We start from the raw sequence: 21,195 nt of genomic DNA on the forward strand, positions 1-21,195 counted from the left end.
TCTGAGATGCACATCTCAAGCAGCTGCTTGTCACTGTCCTTGTACAGTTCTTAGTTCTTGTGTGCCAGACAGAACCACACTTCCATTAGATAAAATATTCTTGTCCTCATTCTCTTGTCTGGAGCTTGCTGCAGGTGTCTACTCTGTCCTAAAAATGAAGGGACAAAAAAACCACAGGAGAACAAGAACCTTACCAGAACATTGCCTGGGTGCATTTGCTGCACCCGTCAGCCTGCTGCTTGTCTGCCTGCCCAACTGAATGGTGATCTGAGGTTTGAACTCCCTGTTCTGTAGCTGTCTCCTGTCCAAACTGGCTCCTTCAAGGAATTTCATGCAATTGTTAGTGGTGTTCTGCATCAGGCAGTTCAGGAATGTAAGAAGAGAGATCACCACCTTACTTGTATTTGGACCCCTCCTCTTCTTGACTTCTCTACCTCAGCGCAGGAGCTCACAGTCAGCCTTGCTGCCTTTGATTTGAAGAAAAAGTCTAAATATTCCCAGAACTTACTCCAGATAGTTGCAATATTTATTGATATCTCACCAAAAATTATACTGAGGGTATCCCTCATGCATTACATTCTTAGTGTTGCAGAACCAAACAGTGTAACAGCACTCTATAAGCAGAGGTTGCTTCAGCATGCCAAGATAACTTCAGTGCCCAGGTTTCTATCTCACTGTAGAAAGGACAGACAGGAAAGACCTGGTCCAGATTCAGTTACTTCTGTCACCATCCAATCCTTGGTTCCTGTGTCTTACAAGAAGCTCAGGAGATGTTTGGATAGCTAAGAACAATTAAGACCGTTCCTTACAAAGATAAGCCAAGATAATGGCTTTAAGCCATATGGCTCTGCTCTCACTGTGTAACATTTCTCTTGGGGGAATGTTTCTGGACAAGCTGCCAAGGAAACAGTAGGAGGAGTTGAAATCACCCATCATTTGATTAAGAGCTTGGGTCTCTTACCTTGATGACTGATGCAGATGGAAAGATTTAAGGCGTCCTCCCATCGTGTGATGGTGGCCCTGTTTTCAGGTACCAGAAGTACAGTGTGAAGCCTGCAGTGGTACAGCACATTTACAGGAGAAATACAAAGATGCTTTACTGCCCTGCTGAGGAGGCATTTCCCTGTCCCAGGGCCGAAACTTGCACTTGCAGTGATTTTTGCCTCCCTGAAGAGAGCAATGACGGAGGTCCTTGCAAGAAAGCATCTCAGCCACAGCGTTGTAAAAAATAACATTCTCTGAGCTTTTCAGAAAAAGCAGTGTTTCTGTTCTTCTTACCTCATACAAGAGGTAGGACCTGGTGAGAGCTTCTGGGGGACTTCTCTCCTACTCACTTTCTATTGCTTTGGCATCCATCTTTCCTTTAACTGCAATTACAGATAAGGTCTGTCTCAGATGATATTCCTATGGTAGGGTTGATTTTAGTCTGTAACCATTCCCTTGGGTGGTTTCTATTACTGCTTTTGGAAGAGAAACTGCAGTCCCTGATATAGTCCAGGTCCTGAGTAAGGTACTACTAGGATAAGAGGCTTCTGGTTTCAAAGGACATGGGTCGTCATTGTTCTTCCCTATGCGCTTGGGAACAAGTATCTCAAATTCTGATTTGCACTGTTCACAGAAGAAGCTTTAGACAACTAGAGTAGATATGTTACTATCAGTACAGTATCGCTGTTGAGTCTGTCATAGTGCTATAGTGGACACTTGTCCGTGGGAAGTTGAGGATCTAAATGTATTCATATCTAAAAGGCTATATGACTTGGGAAAGTTTTTCTAGAAGTCTGCTAATTACGAGTATTGTGCATTTCCAAGCCCCAAAATAAACTGCTCTGAGCCCTATGTAGTCTGTAGCATATATTTGGACGCTTACAGGACTCCAGATCCCAGTGGCTTCTTTGCTATGGTACATCACTGTAATCATCTTTGCATGCATAACCCAAAATCTGGCAGCAGCTACCTGGGAGTTTACGTGAGGTTTTGTAGTGTTAGCTTCACCTACACCTCTTTGCATGCTTGCCTGAATTCTCTGCAGTGAATTGATGTACCAAAACTGCCTGTGGTCCCTGAAAAGTCCAGTCCTTTTAAACCAATGACTAGGGATCTGATAGACAAGTAACTATACTGTTTTCAGTACCTTTCCCCACTAAGGCCCTGGAACCTGAGCTGTGCCTCAAGGCTGAGGTGCTCATAGTAATTGCCTCAAGACTTGGGTTTCCTGCAATATAAGGAGCTCAGAGCTCTCTGACAGCATTCTGCTGCTTATAGCCAATGCCATCATATGCACTGTGTCAGCAGAGAAGAGCAAGACCCTGCCATGAGAGCAGAGACCTCCTCTTCCTGCAATTGATGTATACCGTACCCCAACATGCCTATAGCTCTCCACTTACCTGGTTTCCTAAACGTTTTGGCAGATTAGCTTAGTGGGTGGATGATAATAGCTGGGTTGTTTGTGTCTCTGCAACTCCATCTTTCATGTTGTCTTTCACAAATGGGGATTCCCCACCACAGAGCCTGTTTTAAGACACAGACGAACCAAGAGGTAAGTATTTAGCTGAGTAAAGGAGAGGAGTCCAGGATCACTAGCAGGTGAATTCCCATATCTGAACTCCTGAAGGTACTCTGTACTTCTTTCTGGCTTCAGTGCCTCTAAAGTGGACAGAGATTCCCGCCTCCAGGCTGTACACCTTGCCAGCCTTTGCTGGAGTTTGGAGAGTACAAAAGAAACTGCATACGCTAGACTTTGGGAGTTACTTGGACCAAGGGCATGCGGATTTTGCCAAAGCTGTGAAAAGTCACTGAAGCCGTGGTACAGCATAAGAAATAATTCATCATATATTTAGCCTATGTACTTGCTGGGAATTATCTAAGGAATGTATATGAAAAAAGTATCACAGATATTATTGTAGAACAACACCTTTTGATCATTAGTAATACTGAGCGGGACGACTCCTCCTCACCTAGAAATGCGCACGCACCTTCTGTATAATATGCAGAGTCGCTCTGCAATTAGATGTTTGCAATCAGAGACTTTCCCCTCATTGAAGTGGCAGAGACAGTGGGTGGCTGGCTCTCCAGGACAGGGGCTCACGGCTGCATGAGCCTGCAGCACAGCTCGCTGGTTGTTTCTGGTTTGCGCTGCGTGCCAATGAGCAGGACTTCGTGTGTACTGCAGAGGGGTTTGTCCACACCCTGTGCTCTGCACGGCCGTCCTGGCTGACTCCATCCAGCGCGGTTCATGTTGGACGCCGTTCTAACAGAAATCACTTCCTTCCTTTCTTTTCCCACCCTCCCTTCCCCAGCTGATAACAAGACGAAAAAGAAAGTAGCTCATCGGGACAGGAAGCAGGACTTCTCTGCCTTCAAGCAGACAGACAGCGAGATGAAGGTTAAAATATCACCGCAGCTCCTCCTGGCAATGCACCGGTTCCTGGCAACAGGCAAGTGCAGATTATCTTTTTTTTGTGATTGTGCCAGAGCCTCGGAGGCAGTTTGTCAGCAAAGGCTGGTGAGGTGGGTGGGACAGTGCAGGTGGGAAGGGAGGCTGGATTGTGGGGTGACAAATAATGCCACTGTTGTGTTTTTCTTTTTAAATTCTCTCCTCTCCTGTGTTCAGTGTCGGCATGAACCCTCTGAGACATTTACCAGGGGTGGACCAGTAACTTTAAATTGGTCTGAAAGGTAAGGATGAATGCCAAGTGCCGCACTGCATGTCTAGAGTCCGTCAGATTAACGACTAGCAAGTACACCCCATTAGGAAGAGCTCAGGGAACAAACCAAAGAGGACTCGATACCACTGGCCAGCTGACTGTAGTTGCACTCTGGCGCCTTTTCCAGAAAGAGATGCTGGACTTTTTGCAGGAAGGTCTAAACCTGTTCCATGAGACTTTTCGACTCCAAGTGAAAAACTCTTCTGACACATTTAATGTGACTGCACAGGCGGTTGAACTGTACTTTTTAAAATGGATTTCTGGCTGGCTTGTGTGACCTCCGTTGATGACTTCAGGTTTCAGAGGACAGTTGTCTCCATCCCAGAACACCTTGATGTTTTAGCCCTTGGGTGGGCAGTCTGGCAGAGAGGCCAGGGCCTTGAATGGTTTCTTGCAGCTGATGTTGCCTTTCGTCGTAAAGTTGGTCCCTTCACCTCAGAGATGAGACCTGTTAACAGGAGAGCTTGTGGAAAACATACCTTCCTATTGCTCATGCTGTCTCTCTTTGACATATAAAGACTTTTCACATGCAGGCCTTTCAGACGGGCGCCTTTCACTGCTATGTTCAACATATATTCACGGGTTGAAAATGATAAAGTTGTTTTATCTCAAGTTTGCCAGCTCCAGTTGGAAATTAGTACTTCCCCTCCTCTAAGATGCAGTAACTGCCTGCCTAGATGCTCCTAGCCCACCTTCATGCTTTATTTTGCCTCTGTGACTTGAAAGAAACATGTACGTGATCGGTTATCACATCTCAGCTGAGGGGCAGTAATTCCTTAAAAGACTTGGACTCCTACGGCTCATGTGCAGGTGAGCATGTCCTTGGTGAAAGGAAGCAGTTCAACAGGAAGATGCGGATTTAACAGCAAGCAAGGCGTTGTTCTTGTAGTGGTACAAGACTTGATGGAGTTCCCTATGCACCTGCTCAACAGACATAGTCTTACAGTGCTGCTTCTCTCCTTGTTTTGTGGATGAAGGATTGTGTAGCTTAAATCCAGGTCTGTCTGTGAAGCTACTGTTAAATAAGATAAAAGCTACAGTTTTGGTTTCTCTGTTCTAAATTAAGAATAGTATCCTTAGCAGAAAAAAGGTGCTTGGTCATTAACGGTCCTGTTCTGAAATGAGGTGTTAGGAAAGCTTATCAGTTTGCATGTGTAAATCTCGACGTCCCTGGCTTAACTCTTCCACGCAAGGATGAGCTTTTCTGCTTCAAACAGCTCCTGTTGGGAACACAGAAGAGCAAGTGGATAGGGGATGTGTTCTGTGTGTCAGGCATTAATCCCACATGGTTTGAACTGATCTGTACTGTCTCTCACTTTGAGTAACTCTTCTCATATGAACCGTGGCAGCCCCAATTGTGTCTTTGATTTATGTAGAGCATCTATCTAGAGCAACTTTCTAGGCCCCAAACAACTGTTTTGTTTTGGTGGTTCTTTTTTCTTTTTGTTTAAGTGCAATAAATGTAGTAAGTTTAATACCTTTTGAGGAAGGAAAAAACAATTTCAAAGGTTCTTTGTGCCCCAATTGTAAAGCTCTTCCATTTATACAATGCTCAAATGAGCCTATACAACTGTGACTGAACTCTCAAGAGGGCAAGACTGCCTTTTTCTTTTCCCTTTCAGATGAAGACATGGTTTTTGGTTGCTTTGAAAAATACTTCAGTAATGAAAGTTGGGGCATTCCTGGGTTTTCTTTCCCCCCTTACAAATCTAACAGTCTCAAAAGACAGGAAGCCTGCAATTCTGTAATGGATCTCTCTGCATCTGTGTGTCTTTTATAAGCAAATGCTTATTAACGAGTATTGCTAACTTCTTGCCAGGCATATGAAGTGTAATGCCAAGTTGTATCTTGTGTTATAGAAGTAGAAGCATTTGGTCCATCCCAGATGTCAGAGAAGATCCTTCTAAGGCTGCTAAAACATCCCAACGTCATCCAGGAGCTGAAATACGATGAGAAGAACAAGAAAGCCCCAGAACACTACCTCTACCAGCGAAACAAGCCTGTCGACTACTTTGTTCTCATTTTACAGGTCAGACATGTGATTATGTAGATATGCGCAAAACCCTTCATCTCCTGACATATGCCTCTCTATACCTCTTCCAGTTGTTGAAGTTTATCTTCTTTCAAACATGGGAACGGAACTATGGCTCCTGGGAACGGCTCCTGCCTCCTTTATGACCTTGCCAACCTTGAAGAGCTCATTCAGCTGCTTTCAGCCTCAATTAAACCAGTTGTGAAGGGTAGACAGCACTTCCCACTTCCAGTCATCTGTTGAAAGCTACTTATGCTTTAGGTATCACTAGGATAGGCAATGGAAAGGAATCTCTGTGTACAGCTGGCATTGCTTGGAAAATAGGGGTGCAAAAAATGGCATGTCATAGGAGTTTGGCCAGGATGCTTTCTCTGGTGTGTTTTTTCCTTTTGCAAGAGGAGGCATGGAGAGTTTGACAGTTTAGAGAAATTACATTTTTCTGCGTCATTTTGAAGTCTGTACCTTTGGTGGTGTGAGAAGTGCGGGTTTTGGTGGGGGCATTGCACCATCTACTGAACTGATGCCACCTCCTGCCACAGCCCCTGTGGTTCCTGGGGACCCTGCCATCCAAGCACTCACCCTACCCTGATATCGCTGCATTTGGGTGATTTTTAGATTGGAGCCCTAGGTGGTGTGGAAGGATTGTTTTCTGCTTGTTCTGTACGGGTGTGCTTCCAGTGCTGATATCTCCCAGGTTTTGTCACTTGACAGGAATGCTTGAATGACTAGGCAAAGCTTTACACAGAAACTTAGCTTCCATCTAGCACCGTTTGAGCAGTCCTTTAAGAGAGATTTTGCTGGAAAGGTGCCTATATTTCTATCCTGCATAACAGATCAGTTTGGGTTATAAAAACACAAGCATCGTAGCTAAAAGTCCTAACACAGGGATTTAAGTCTTCCTTGACATAGCCTTAAAAATAAAAAGTGGAGGGGGATTTAAACACTGTCAGTGATAAATAATTAAGAATGCACTGGAATATGATATTATGGATTCAATGTAATTCTCCTTTAAAAAAGGATCAGGTTTTTTTTCAAGGGTTTATGGGGCTGCTGGTAGCTCTTTAACTACTCTTTCTTATGTGCTGAATTGTTGTAATCTGAAATATTCCAGAGGCAAGATAATGCTTCTGAATGAGGTAGTGCTGCAGAGATGTAAACAGAGGACGTGAGTGATACAAAAGAACAACCAGTTCTTTCTAAACTATTCTTCAATCAATAAATATTTAGCAAACACAACGTGCTAGCTCTATAATGCATTTGCAAAAGTGAGTCTCGCAGTAGGCACATACTATAAAGATGGTAACAAGGTTGCTTCTGCGAGGATTGAGAGGGGATAAATACTCCCGTTTTGTTACTTAAACGGACTTGGACTTACTTTTTCATGTTGAGAGACCAAGAATACCTTCACAGTCAATGCATGCCAGAACACAATAAAATATATATCCTGTGCATTAAATTTACTGATTTAATCTCTGTAGAGTTACTGGTTTAGCTATAATGTCATCTGTTCGCAACAGTTTTTCTCTTAGCTAACGGGAAGTTCTTCTGTAGCGGTTTGAGATTTGTTTTTGCCATTGTGTTTTTTCAAAATTTCTGTTAGAACATTAAACAGTGGAAAACCAGAAACTACATGTGCATGCATTTAAACAGGGCAGAACACACCTAACAGCATGCATGGAGAATTCTTAAGGGCTTTTCAGCTGCTGTGACTATGCCAAGCACGCCTGGTCTTCGTATGGCCACCACTGGGAAGCTTGGAGGTGCTGCGTGTGCTGATAGAGCAATGGTCTTGGAAGTGAAACTCAACTCCTACTACTAATTGCTAATTTGTATTTAGCTACTAACTCCAGACTGATTGCATGTGAAGATCAAAGCCTGGTTGTGTATGTATTTTTGAGACCTGGTCTTGGCTGGTGAGCAATAAGTAGGTTGAGAGCTCTGTTTATAATTGGTCTTTGCCTGGGTGACGAAATCGTGCCTTTTGGAAGGCTTATAATGAACAAATAAGCTACTTATTTGTGTTGTGGACTGAAATTGGTTTTAAAAGGGATTATATGAAGTCGTTGCTTGTGATAGCATGAAAGTGGATTTGTGAGCTAGGCACTCTCTTCCTGCTATGTTGATTTTGTGGTTGTTTTTTTTTTTTTCTCATTTGGGACAGTTAGACAAACTGACTTGGTATCGGGGCTCATGCAGATTGAGTTCATTTACGTGATTTTTCTGCTCCAGTACAGCACTGTAAAGTCAAAGACAAGATCATTTATTTTAAATGGTTCTCAATAAACACCTAGAAATAAAATCTACCTTTTGGACTCATTGTGACCCAGTTGTGTCCAGTTGATGTTCAGTCTTACTTAATACACGTGGGACATGCAGTCTGTCTGCCCTTTCCAGCCTAGCTAGAGGGAACGCATTGCAAGTAACTATGTTGTTTGCCTGAAATCCCAACCTTTGTGTAGTTCAGCCTGAAAGCTTCATGAGATTTCTTCTGTCTGCAGCGCTGTGCTGTAACTCTCAGTGCAGTGTACCAGTAAGGATGGATGGGTGTGAAAACCAGGCCCCACTAAGCAGCCAATTATTTTTGGCTACTTGTATATTAAAGTAACTGGGATGTTTACAGCTATGTTTAATATGGTGGGTTCTGTTCTAGAGTCTGTTGTAGAACGTGACGTTAAACGTTTGGTTCAACCCACATCAGAAATGGGTGCACTTTTGTGGTAGTGTGGTTTTATATAGCTCGGGAAGCACCGAGGGTCCTTAGAGGCAAGACCCTGTGAAAGAGCAGGATCTTAAGTTAAGGGTGCTGGAATATGTAAAACTGCTAGAAACCAAGAAAACTAAACTAGCCCCAAGACTGCTCCTTCAGGAATAAGGGCTTTGTTTCTGTGGGAATCTCATCAGTGAAGGCAGGCAGCCTCCTCATGTGTTCTCTTCCATCTCCTTTTCCTTTTTTTGTGTTAGAGGAGACTCTTCGTGTGAATGTGAGCTGTGGCCCAAAAAGTCTAGGTGTCTCAAGATCCCAGATAATTGTGTTACTTATAAGCTCGCTGTGGTACTGGGGGAGTATTTTTTCACTCTGCATTGAGGGAAAGCAGCCTGGCAGCACTTGGAGCAGGACAATAGTACCACCCCGAAGTGCTGAGGTGATCTCACTCCTCTGCAGGGACTTATGCTGGCCACAGGGCACCGAAGACCAGCATAGCTCAGGGCAGAAGAGTGCGTTGCCCTCCAGGGTCTGTCCCTCTTCAGGCACTGCTACAAACTGCAGGGACCATGACACTGCTTAGGAATGTCAGGCAAAACTGGCTTTCAGGGCTCAAGTCCGGTCTTGTACCTCAAGACCTATGGTCCCTTTTAATTGCAGCTCTCTCTCCTTTTCCTTAACAGGGGAAAGTGGAAGTGGAGGCTGGGAAAGAGGGGATGAAGTTTGAAGCTGGTGCTTTTTCCTACTATGGGGTGATGGCCCTCACAGCATCGCCAGGTACGTCCTCTTACCTTTACCTTCTGCTTCTGGAATGCACTCCTGCACAAGCTGGCCCATCCTGTGAGTGTGGCAGGAGGAGGCTGCACAGGGCATCCTCCCGCCATGTCCTTTGGGTTGATGTAAACCATACTTCCTTGCCAGTGAACCTGCCTGCCTGGCAGAGCATCCCTGGGAGGGGCCCAGGCTGGTGGCAGCACTGACTCCAAAACCCAGCAGCTGGCAGCGGTTTGCCAGCTCCCAGAGGATGCGAGTGTTGGCTTTAGTGAGTGATGTTTGGTACTGGAGGACAGCTTTATAGTTTTGCTCACGGTAGGGTAGCAGGGACTGAATTAACGGGAATAATTAGTGGCAGAGGGACATCTAGTGGTGCAATGTACAAATGCCCTGTTAGTTGGGGATGGTTCACTTTACCAGTCTTGCTTCTAAAGCATCCTGAAACAGAGGGCGGCGGTGCAAGAAAAGCAATTGCTTCTGTCAGCTTGTGTGGAAATGTAACCAAGAAACCGGCATGGTGTCCGAGGGCAAGGTGTCCGAGGGCAAGGTGTGAGCCAGTTCCCGACACACAAATGGTAGCCACACAAGCCACCACCTCACAGGCACAGGTTGGGGGATTGTCTTATAATCCACCAAGAGTAGGCTCCAGTGCTGTATTTCAGCATTTGGTGACGTATTTTGGTGCCAGCAGTGTCACCACTAAGATCTCAACCTCAGCTGGGGATCCACAGCCCTGTTGGGGAGAGTGGGGTGCTGGTGCTGGCGTTGGCTGTCTGCTGGCCCAAAGCTGCTTGCTTAGCTTCAGGGAGAGACTTTTCTCACTCTGAAATTGGGTCCTCCTGTCGCAGCAGGGTTTATGTTCCACTTGAGAGACAGCCTGTTTTAATTGTACGCTCGTGAGTACTCCCTTTACATATGTGTACCTCTGTCTATGTACATTAGCAAATGGTATTGGAATGAAAATGATTTTGTAAGTTATGAGTATAGCCTTACTAAACTCTACAGACAAAAGCAGTTCTCTTCGACGTTTGAGCTCACTTCTCCAGGCAAGACTAATTCTTCCTTAATTATGTGCACTTTAACTTGATCAGTCTAGCTTATACCTTTTGAGGCCTGACAGATTTGAAAGCGTGCAGAGCGCTGGGTGGATTTTATCTGAGCAATAGCGGCAATGTTCACGAGGAATCGTGACACACGTGTGTGCAACTGCATCATGCCCTCAGCTTCACAGCTCAGCTTTTGCAATGTAGGCCAGGCACAGAGCTGGGTTAGGCATGGTCACTTCTCCTCCCAAACCCACACTTGGCAATCACTTGCGGCGTCTCTCTTTTGCCAGCATTGTTCAGTTTGAATGTTTTCGTGTGGGTTTGGTTTTGGTTTTTTTTTTATGTTGCTAACCCTCCCCACAACTAGTGGGGGGTTGTGCCAAGTTGCCCCAATTCATCTGAGGTCAAATGATCTCCTCTTCACATGCCCTGAAACCCGTCTTGGATTTTGTCATGTGAAACTTCAGGATATGCACTATTTTAAATTAATCTTGGCCAACCTTGAATTTGTTTACCTTCGACTGGTTGGCTTTTACCAGTAGCAAACCCCTCATTTTGATGGCTTTCTCTCCAGGTTTTAGAGAATTTGTTTTATGATGTCTTGCTGTATCCTGAGATTTCTGTTAGGATAAGCTTATAAAAATAAATCTCTGTGTGCTCTGTGCTCCTGTGTAGACAGGAAAGCGCAGTGAAAGTAGAAGTCATTGCTGAACAAGAGAAAACTCATGCTCTTCTGCGTGTTCTAATCAGACTTCATGTGCCTGCTCTCCCCACCTGGAATGTGAAGTCAGTAACAGGAGAGTAAAGCATTAAAAAAAAACCAAACAACACTCCAGTCCTCCCCCCACCCCCCACGCCCAAAAAACAAAACACAACACCCCCCACTCCCCCAAGAAAAAGAAAACCAAGAGAGTGAAGCTTTTTTCTTTAACTACAGCTGGGGAGGGCTTTGCAATAATGATGAGCAGTACGGTTCCCATCCTGACGGGTGCGCTTGGAGAATCACAGTCTTGCTTGATATTTTACTGAAAACTCAAAGAACTATGAAGTGTCCTTTGGTTTTATTTCTATTTTTGTCTGACTCCCATAAGGAACAGCACCCATGAAGGCTTTCTGGTTTGTTTTAACCTGCCTTCCAGGCTGGAGTGGGCACCTCTGCTCCTTTTGAACTGTTTTAAAGTTGAGTTACCTTGATGGACTGCTCTATGCTGGATAACCATTCAAATTAGCAAGGGAAAATTGTTCACGTCACTGTAATTCCTTAGGCTTGTTGTTTGGTTTATTCCTGAAATTGTTTAATTGTCTCTTTTGTTTTTTCTTTTGTTTTAACCCTTTACTTTTTCACAGTTAATTTGCACTTTTGGTTTTAGTTCTTCAGTGTGTGAACTGGCTCCTTCCCCTGTCGAGTGTGGATAGCTGCCGCCTTTCTGGTCGTGACCTCATCCTTTTTCTTTCCCTCTTCTAGTTCCCTTGTCCCTGTCTCGTACCTTTGTTGTCAGCAGAACAGAATTGTTAGCAGCAGGTTCTCCAGGTAAATCCGCATGCTTCTATTTTCACCATTCTTTTGACTGCCCTGATGCCATAAAAACTCAGCTGCAGTCTGTGTTTATCTGACCCCTTTACTTGTTAGGGAGAAGTCCAGCACAGAGTTATGCCTTACAGGTAGGTATCCTGAACTTTCATGTATGGTAACTGGTAGCAACATGACAGTGTCATCAAAATGGGAAGAACTAAAAACATGTTGAAAAAATGTATTTGGCAATGTGTGCTTGTTCTTGTTTCTCGTGTGTACACTTGTGGAAAATTAAGAGGGCAGATTTTTTAAAATATGGTATTCTCCCCCAAGCTGAGGCTTAAAAATTTCTGAAGAAAATGCATTTGGCAGAGAAGAATGTCTGCTGCTGAACTGCCATAAAAGGAAAAGTTCTTTAATGAAAGAATTCTTATGTTCTTATACGGGTAAATTCTATGGTTTGTATACCGTCTGGCCATTTCAATTCCTCAAAAGCTTTGAGCTTTCTTTCAGTGAGCTTAATGCCGTGGTCCAGCACAGCGATTTACTGAGTGGACAGATTTGCAATGGAATGTGCAAGAAGGTTTTGGGACCTCCTGTGGGGTTTTCTGGTTCCCATTTTGCTTAAGACCTTTCCTTGCTACTGACACAGAAGTCTCTTTGGAGAGCAGAGACCCAGGAGGGAACAAACGGGGCCAAAAAGAGCTCTGAGATGTGGTTGAGCGGTTGGATATTGGGAAGAGTCAAGAACTGAGCTTTGCAGACACTGCATGGACAGAGTAGCTGAGAAAAATGGAAACCCATCAAGAAAGTCTGTAGGAAGAGCAGAATCCTAAAATAGTTTGGGCCACAGTGAACATACTTCTTCCTTTTGAAGTTTTCAGATGAAAAGTCTTTCCCTAGACCTAAAAGCAAACAAGATAATGATATGCATATTTAAGTGAAACATCTCCTAAACATTAATACATATCATGCATTTCATAAACTTTCACCATCTGCTTCCTGTATTTTCTCCCTCTCTTTTTTTACTTTTGAAAATGTATTTCACCATCAGTCCTTAAATTAGTCTCATGCACATTCCAAACAAACTACAGGTTGTTGCCCTGCAGGGTACTTTTTTCTTGCCCTGTTAAAGTTTCCTGCTGCTAAACTTCAAAGAAGGGGGAGAAATTTAATCTTTCTTTAATTAAAGTACCTGATGGCTTTCTTTTAAACTCGGTGGCTTTGATTATCTTTTTTAGCTTGGCTCTTTTGTTTTGCCAGGTCTTCTTCCCACCCCCACCCCCCCTTTTCTTTGCTACGAATAAGCGTACACTTTGCACATGCAAGTTGTTTCCAATCTAAATGCCAAGCATATTTTCCTAGCTTTTTCCCCAACTAAAAAAAAAATCAATATTGGAAAATAATAACAGGAAGAATCTCCTTTGAAAGGAACTGATATGGTAAGCCTGGTCACTATGACAATGTGGTACCAGTTTTGATGAAACTCGGACCTTCTGCTGGGTCCTTCTGAAAAAGATCCTGTTGTTTAACCCCAAATTCATAATACAGTTGTACTGATGTTTGTCTTGTGGTTTGTGCTCTTTATCCCCAGTATAGAAAGGTGAGGAGTATGGGAAAACCTGGGTAGAAAAGATCTATCTGGGCTGGCGTGCTAGGGGGCTGGCAGGGCACTGTTCTGCAAATATGGACCTGCCTGGTATTCTTCTGTTGTCTGCCCTTTCTGTACCCTTCCTTCTTCATTAACTTCTCTTCTTCCTCCCTGACTTGTGTGTAGTCCAGAAGTGATGTCCTTTCCCTCAGATTTTTAGTTATCATAATTTTTTGTTCTGTCCTTTGGTTTCACCTGCCTTTTTTTTTTTTTAATATATGCTTTTTTCATGTTGCTCTCTGTTCTTTAGTTTTAGTAGTCATGTACTATAAGACCCCTGGTGAAAAGAAAGGGCAGATACAAGTCACACTACTGGAAAGCTGTTCCGATGGAAACCTTTATCCCAAGCAGCAGTGATGCTGTTCTTGTCACACACAGCACGTATGCAGGTGGGAAAGACAGGGCAAATTCACTCAGCCTTCACAGTTCCTTGTTCTCCAGCGGGAATTACAGCCCTGTGTGCAGATAAAGGTTTGGCTCATGGCAGTAGTTTTGCAGCCTGCTGTAGCTTTCAAGATGGCAAGCTGGTATGGAGGAAGACCTTGCAGGGCTCCAAGTGCTTCCCCCTAAGCCTGTACTTGGTGTTGCCATAGGGACCTGCATTAATTCCATAGTGCAGAAATGGAATAAAAATTGCAAAGTTGCCAGAACCTGTATTTTTCTGTTCCATTCTCTAAAATTGAAAGAAAGACATCAGAGGGATTTTGAGTGAGAAGTAAAAAGCAGGGCAATTCTGCCATGCATCTAGAAGCATCTGAAGTGTTAGGTTAAGGAGAGGCTTGATGCAGAGATGTAGAACAGTCTGTGTCATTTGAGCAAGGCGTGATTATATATATAGCGATTAAGTGGCAGAGGTAGGGTTGAATTTTAGGGAGCTGGGTTTTTTTTTTCTTAGAAATAAGTTTGTTTATAGAAAAGTCTTCAAAAATAATTTGAAAAGCTTGCAATAATACTGTTGCTGATTTGCTCAAAGAGGCTTTGTATCTTAAGATGATATGAAAATGATCTTTCAGCTGAGAATGGGGGTCACATGGTGAGTATCAGAGTTTACATCAGTTTGGGCTGGCTTAATAAAATTTAACTGCTCTAAGACCCAAAAATTCCCCAGTCCCAAAGACAGTTCTTTGATCAGTACATACTGTGTGTCCACCCAGTGAGAAGCCCACCTGCAGGAGGGCTTGGGATCTCTCTTAGGATGCACTTCTGCCCTCCTGTCTTCTGGGTCACTATGTGGGTGGAAGCTAGGGATGCAAAATGTGTAGGGCTTCCTGAAAGCATGTTCACCTGAGATAACCTGTGGCCAATCACACTTGCAAGGGACACCTGCAAGGTTTTCACGTGAAATGCTGCAGCGCTTAAAGGCCAGTGATAGAAAACAATGTCTCTAATTTACTCCTTTCCTGGACACAGATTTCTCTCTGTAGCATGGACTGTTTTCCCTGTTTTGCTGGGTGGCGTGTACCACATGGAGCTTGCCCTCTTTCGTTGAGTTTTTGCCCCTTCAAGCACTGGGAGATACTAGAGGAAACGTTGAAGTAATTGTCACATGGACTGCACTCTGGTCCACTGAGAACTCTATCGCACTTACGATTTTGAAAATGTCTGCTCTAGCTCAGGGAACAAGGCACATGTAGGTACCAGGTGGAATAAAAGGGCGTAAGGGTTAGCTGGGACTGACTGTGGATGAAAGGTCTGGTATGGATTTACGATTCTAAATCATTTAGAGGAAAAAAGAAAATCTATTAAGCATGGTGTGACTATCAAGAGCTCCTGAAAAGCACCCTTCAGAAGTTACCTTTCTCTGGTGGTTGCCACTCATCACCTGTAGCAGTGTGACCGGCTGTGCACAGGGCATGTCCATCGCAGCATAAATGAAACCGGGTTTGTTTAAGGCATACTCAGTGATGTCGGCTACCAGCTCTGGACTCAAAAGTTACTCTTTTTCAGGGTAATTTTGTTGTTTAGCTGCATGTCTAGTTATGAGTGGATTAAGTGTTTGCATTTCTTTTGTGCTACATCATGATTTATTATGTCCCGGTGACTTTAAATGTTTTCTACTTGATTTAAGAAATCTCTTGCTCTTGCCCGTTTCTCAGCTGAAAACAAGTCTCCACCTCGGCCCTGCGGCTTGAATCACTCAGACTCTTTAAACCGAAGTGATCGCATCGATGCAGTGACACCAACGTTAGGGAGCAGCAACAACCAGCTGAACGCGTCATTCCTCCAAGTGTATGTTCCGGACTACTCAGTGAAAGCACTCACAGACATTCAGTTTGTCAAGGTAGGAAAAAAGCTGGAAAGGCCTTGCTGGAAAGCTGGGCTTGGCTGGTAGAATGGAGAGCCTGGGGAAGGGAGGTGCCTCTAGATTGCTCTGTGAGTAAATAAGATTATGGAAGCAGCTGTTTAAATATCACTTCAAATTACTTTTTCCCACTATCTATTGTCCGTTGATTTGTCTTCATCATTCCTCTCATTTAGGCTTGTAAGTAGTTTGGTCACGTAAGTTTCTGGATTTCAGGTCCCTCGAGGAAAGATTTTATAAAATAACCTCTCTCTGCTTTTAGTTATGAAAGACGTACCCTTGTGTGAAGGCTTTGGAGCCATCTGACTTGGAGGCCCTCCATTATCAGACAGTGTCCTCTTCTAAAGGATGAGACATTTTCTGTTGGTTGTTTTTATTCACTTTTGATTTTGGTTTCAGTTTGGGGTTCTTGATCTTACTTTCCGACTTGTCATCCTCCTTCTGCTTGGAGAAGTCTTGGACATTTCTCTTTATCTTAACTTGACATGTTAGGTCATGTCTCATACTACCAGTGAGTTGCTGCATGAATACAGCTCTGCCCCCCAGCATGGCGCATCCCACGCTGAAATGTGTGCGAGTCCTGTGGGATAGGAAATCTAGCTGAGCTGAGGAACAGATAATGCTGGCAGCAATTCCAGCCCAGCTGGGAGTCCAGGGAAGCTGACGTCCCATGGCCAGAAGTTGACCTTGATGCTTTTCTTAAATTAAGTGCACGTTCACAGTTTCTTTGTATGCAATTCAAACGGTTTGTGAACTCAACTTCTAAGTTATTTTAATATTAAGATTGTGAAATAGAGTAGAAATACTAGAATGCTAAATTGATTATTCTGTAGCCAAATTTTAAAAGGAGAGTACAGCCTTGCAATCAGAGCTTGGCAGATGCAAGTGTGCTGGTCGATGGTTCAAGCCTTCAAGGTTTAGATCAGTAAATACCTGTCACTGGGCAAGTGATTCTCACTACAGATTTCAATGGCTGATCTGCTGTACAGAGCAGCTGCTCATCTTCTGCTGGTTTATGTGGAGTCCTTCCAACTCTCACTGTGTTCACACTGAGGCTAATGAATGCTAAACTGTCTGGTGTCTCTGCAGTCAGACTTGCATACCTCTTTTTGCATCACTCTGCTTTACACATAGGACAGAGTACTCAACATTAGTGTTTTCACTCTGCCACATGGGCATTTATTCAGTTAATACCTTGTAAACGAGGGTTGTGACCTGCTCGTGCATGTTTGGATTTTGCTTATGGAGTTGTGACCTGGTCCACCTGACTCTCTCCATTTCCAGTCCCTGTCTTGCATTGCTACTGGAACTTAAGATTTTCTAAAAGTCTTGTTTCACCTCTTCCACCTTCCTGCCTGCTGAGATTACCCACTGCTGTTGTAGCACATGGAGCTGCCAGTGCACGTGCATCCTGCTGCCTGTCCTGGCTGAGAAGGCCAACCTGGAGGAGTTTATGGGTCTGGTTGCTTGTGGCTCCAGGAGGAATTTTCCCCTCTACCACCATATGCAGAAATATGGGGCTATAGGCTTCCTTTCCTCTGGAGAGTCATGGGCAGTAACACTGTGCTCTAGGCCAGCTCCTGGCATGACTGTTCTGCTGAGCGCAGACACCTCTTGCAGAGACCAGTGGAAGACTTAATGGGCTGCTAATTTGGACTCATCTCTATGGAGAACCCAGTCTTTTCTAGAATCAAATGTCCTTATGTATCAGAATAAGGCTGTAGGTCCTGCTGTGTTTGCTGGCCTAGACAAGAGCAGTAAAGCTTGGACCTTCTGGCTCAATAGGGACTCCAAGAGCCTCACCAGGAGCTCACTGAAGTTGGGAGACAGTCTTCACTGAACTCTGGGTCTGCCCCTAAAAATGTGCATGGTTAGAAGGAAATGGAGATTGGATTTTAAAATGTCTGCATAGGAATAAATCCCGGCCTTTGAACAGCATGGTGATCGCATAGGTCTGTGCTTCCATCCTGTCTGGAAGTGTCACCATGCTGTGGTGTTGAGTTGGGATGCTCTAGGCTTGCAAAGCGCAGGGGTGTTTTATTGAAACAGGTAAACGGAGGTTAAAGTGAGATCATCTGGAAAGGGAGGGCACTTTTTCTCAGTGTGTCCCATGGGAGACACAAAAGCGTGACTGCCTGTTTTTGTTCCTTTCCTCTGTTCTTGGAGCAGATCTCAAGACAGCAGTACCAAAATGCCCTGATGGCATCCCGGATGGACAAAACACCTCAGTCCTCGGACAGTGAAAACACTAAAATCGAACTGACTCTTACGGAGCTGCATGACGGTTTGCCGGACGAAACAGCAAACCTGCTGAATGAACAGAACTGTGTGACTCACAACAAGCCCAACCACAGTCTGCACAGTGAAGGAGCGATCTAAGAGCTGACTCCCCACAACCCACCCATCCCATCTCCTCAGCAGGACCAGCCCTCGCTCCTTCGTGCCTCCTCCCCGAGTGTTAACACCATTAGTATGTGCTTGCAACACTGTGCTGCATCCAGTGTTCTGAGACCAAAGACTTTTGCGTCCGTTCTGGGAGCGAAGAGGAAGAAACAGGAAGAAAGGAGCAAAGAGCAAGAGAGACTAAAGCCCCAGGCGTACTTTGGGAATGGTGAGCCACCCTTGAGAACAATGAAAATACTTCTTGCAAAGTAGAATCATGTTTATTTTTTATCTGTATTTTTGATCCTTGTTGGGTTTTCCTCCTTAAACACATATGGAGAAGTTTAAAAGCTCCTCCAGTTATTTTTTCAAGAGAGATCATGTTTTTAAAAAGTATTTTGCAGAGTTTTAAATTGTTTCTGTCCCTCCTGAACCTCAAATGGGCTCTGTCGTGGTTTTGTGAATTGGCTCCGATGTCCTTGGCCTCTTTTCACCCCTCTCTGGTCCTTTTTGTTTCCCCAATTAAGAAGTTAGTAACTGGTACTTGTATGTTATTTGTGTCCTAAGAATGAGCAAGCTTCAAGGAACCTCTGGTTTCAGCCACCTGGAGGGCCAAGGGATGAGTATTACTACATTCTTCCAGTTAAGTTTCAGGGAAGGAGTGGTTACTTTGGTATTTAATGATCTCTCAAATTTCAGAAGGCTTCTTTGTAAAACAGGCAAAAGTGTTGTTACACTTAGTTTTGTAACCTCCAAAAACTTTGTATATGTTGAAGATGATAGTGGGGGGGAAGGAGTTAATTAGCAAAACTGCAGTCTTGTGACATGAAAGCCAGACGTAATCTTCCATAGTGAAGTAACTGGGTAATTTTTCATTTTTGTTCCTGACAATTGCAGGGTGAAGTAATGTGCGCACCCCAAAATGACAAGATATTAAGCACTTGCGTGCTGTAGCAGTCTGCGCATCGTTACCTTGGCCAGAGCAGATGTGTAGTCTTTGCTAAGTAACAGAGAACATCAGTCCCCGTCCCCCCTTCAATCTCTAGTATTAACACAAAAGATGCTGCTACAATTATGCCCAAAGTACATCCTCCAGGTGACAGTAAACCTCTGCCAGTGCAAGGATGGGCTCTGCTGAGGAGTCGGGACCATCCTCTCCTCTCCAAGAACTGACAAAACTTTCTGGACGCGAGTGTATTGCACTTCAGGGATTTGGAGAGGTTCGTTTCCAGGCTGTTCCCAGCCACATTCCTTCCTTTGAGTGGATTTAGTGCATTTCCTTCTCTCTTGCCCCTTTAACAGCCGTTTTAGGGATTACCATGGCAGCAGAGCAGAGAGCCTCCCACCCAGCTGCCAGTAGTGCAGGGCACCCTGTGTTGGGCAGCAGAAACAATTCCTCCACCCCAAAAACCTGAATGCAGACAGGGTACAAGCAAGGGGCACCCCATGGCAGTTGCGCATCACACATTCCCCACTCCCACAGATGGAGTCTAAGTCCTCAAATGAAAAAAAAATGCCCCCCCCAATCCTCTCCCCTTCCAATGCTGTCTCAAGTGAAATGTGAACATTGCCCTCAGTATCTGGAGTGATTAATAAGTCAGGCATTGTGGTTTCTCTGTTTCAAGACCCTTCCGTGGCCCCTGGCTATGTAGCATTTCCCTTCCTTTCTTTGCACCTGCATAATCTAATCTGACCCTTAAAGAAGCCCTCAGCCCCAAATACAACTGCCAGAGCTCTCTGTGCCTGCGTGCCTGCCCCATCTCCCCTGCTCACAGGCTGGGGAAGGCACTCACCGCAAGTTCCCATGGTCTGTCTTTGCAAATGGTGGCTGGAAAGGTGCAATATTTTGGTGCAGGATCTCCCCGCAGGAAATTGGAGAACTTGGTGTCAGAACTGATTGGGTCTGCGTGTGTCTCTCCTCCTCTCTCTTTCAGCTTCAGAAAGCAGTCCTAATTTTTGCTGTCCTCTCTGATGGGAAGGGTGCACTTCTTCCTTGGAGCCACCTGTGAGGATGAAGTCCCCACAAGGGGGCATAGAAATCACACAGTATCTAACTTGTGCACCCAGTGAGGAGGAAATGGGGCCCCCAAAACCTTACTCTCACATTTAGCTTTTTATTAACTTTTTTTGAGTCACATCTAAACACATTTCTGTAGTCTCCATCCTTGCTCTGATCCCCAGCAGCCTGCCACCGCCAAGAGCACGCAGCTCAGCATCGGCACAGGCTGACCTAAGCCCTGCTTGTTGTCAGAGAGCTGCCAATATTGCACCTTTCTTGCAAAGCAAAATGTTGAGATGTTACAGCGTTTGTCCTCAGCGAGGGACTCGCCTCACCAGTTTTTATCTAGTGTTGCTGAATGTAAAAGTTTGTCGAAGTGTTTGACACAGTGGTGAACTTGAGATGCAGTATCCATTTTGTCAAACCTGCCGAAGGAGGGAAGGCTCAAGTCAAGGCAGCTCTCTCTCTGGGACGAGGCTGCTCGCTGGATCTGTCTTCTGCATCAGGTTATGGATTTGTTTCAGTGTCTGTTTCCCTTTAAAAAAAAAAAAAAAAAGGCAAAAAAAAAAAGAAGCCACTTTTTCCAACCAAAGCCATGTGATCCCAAAGCAAATACCTCCTGCTTCTGCCCATGCTGCACTGTTCCAAAATTTGCAGGCAATTTTTTGCATGACTGTTTTTCATCATTTGTACAGATCCAATAATGGAAAGTAAAATAATTTCCATAAAAATAGTTGAATATAGATGTGTTTCATATGGAAAATATGTACCTGACCCAGAGGGGTTAGGAGCTGCTACTACTAATTAGCTTGAAGAGCAAAGCATGGACCTCTCCCCGGACGGGAAAAAATCCAGTCTCCCTGTTCTCAGGGTATTTACAGTTTTACTGTTTAATAAATGCAAGGGATTCCCAGCCCTCGTGGTGGGAACCAACCATCACAAGCGAGGAGCCCGGCGCCCAGCTCAGGACCACTTCTGAGCCTCCGGACAGCGTTTGCCAGCACCGGGACTTGGCTCTCCTGACTGCAATGGAGATGCCATGGCATCTGAGTCTGTGCCCTGCCAGAGCAGGTCTGCTTTCTCTGTCT

The 21,195-nt window shown here is 44.5% G+C and overlaps 1 protein-coding gene across 4 annotated transcripts in view; it reads left to right on the forward strand.

Annotated features, from left to right (window-relative positions):
- Positions 1 to 20,680, forward strand: part of CNNM2 (cyclin and CBS domain divalent metal cation transport mediator 2) — a 122,832-nt gene extending 102,152 nt beyond the window's left edge. The window contains exons 3-9 of one of the 4 annotated variants that reach the window (XR_012662779.1): positions 3,297 to 3,434; positions 5,564 to 5,733; positions 9,124 to 9,217; positions 11,726 to 11,791; positions 15,521 to 15,705; positions 17,896 to 18,337; positions 19,006 to 20,680. Coding sequence is in view for 2 of the 4 variants with exons in the window: in XM_075107260.1 (XP_074963361.1) it covers positions 3,297 to 3,434; positions 5,564 to 5,733; positions 9,124 to 9,217; positions 11,726 to 11,791; positions 15,521 to 15,705; positions 17,896 to 18,105 (863 nt within the window). In the remaining 2 variants the exon portion in view is untranslated. Of the gene's footprint in view, positions 1 to 3,296; positions 3,435 to 5,563; positions 5,734 to 9,123; positions 9,218 to 11,725; positions 11,792 to 15,520; positions 15,706 to 17,895 lie in introns of all 4 variants that reach the window. The other 3 variants (XR_012662780.1, XM_075107260.1, XM_075107261.1) reach the window with 3 other exon arrangements.
- Positions 20,681 to 21,195: the final 515 nt, after the last annotated feature.

Source organism: Phalacrocorax aristotelis, chromosome 12, assembly GCF_949628215.1.
Source record: "Phalacrocorax aristotelis chromosome 12, bGulAri2.1, whole genome shotgun sequence".
Taxonomy (NCBI): domain Eukaryota; kingdom Metazoa; phylum Chordata; class Aves; order Suliformes; family Phalacrocoracidae; genus Phalacrocorax; species Phalacrocorax aristotelis.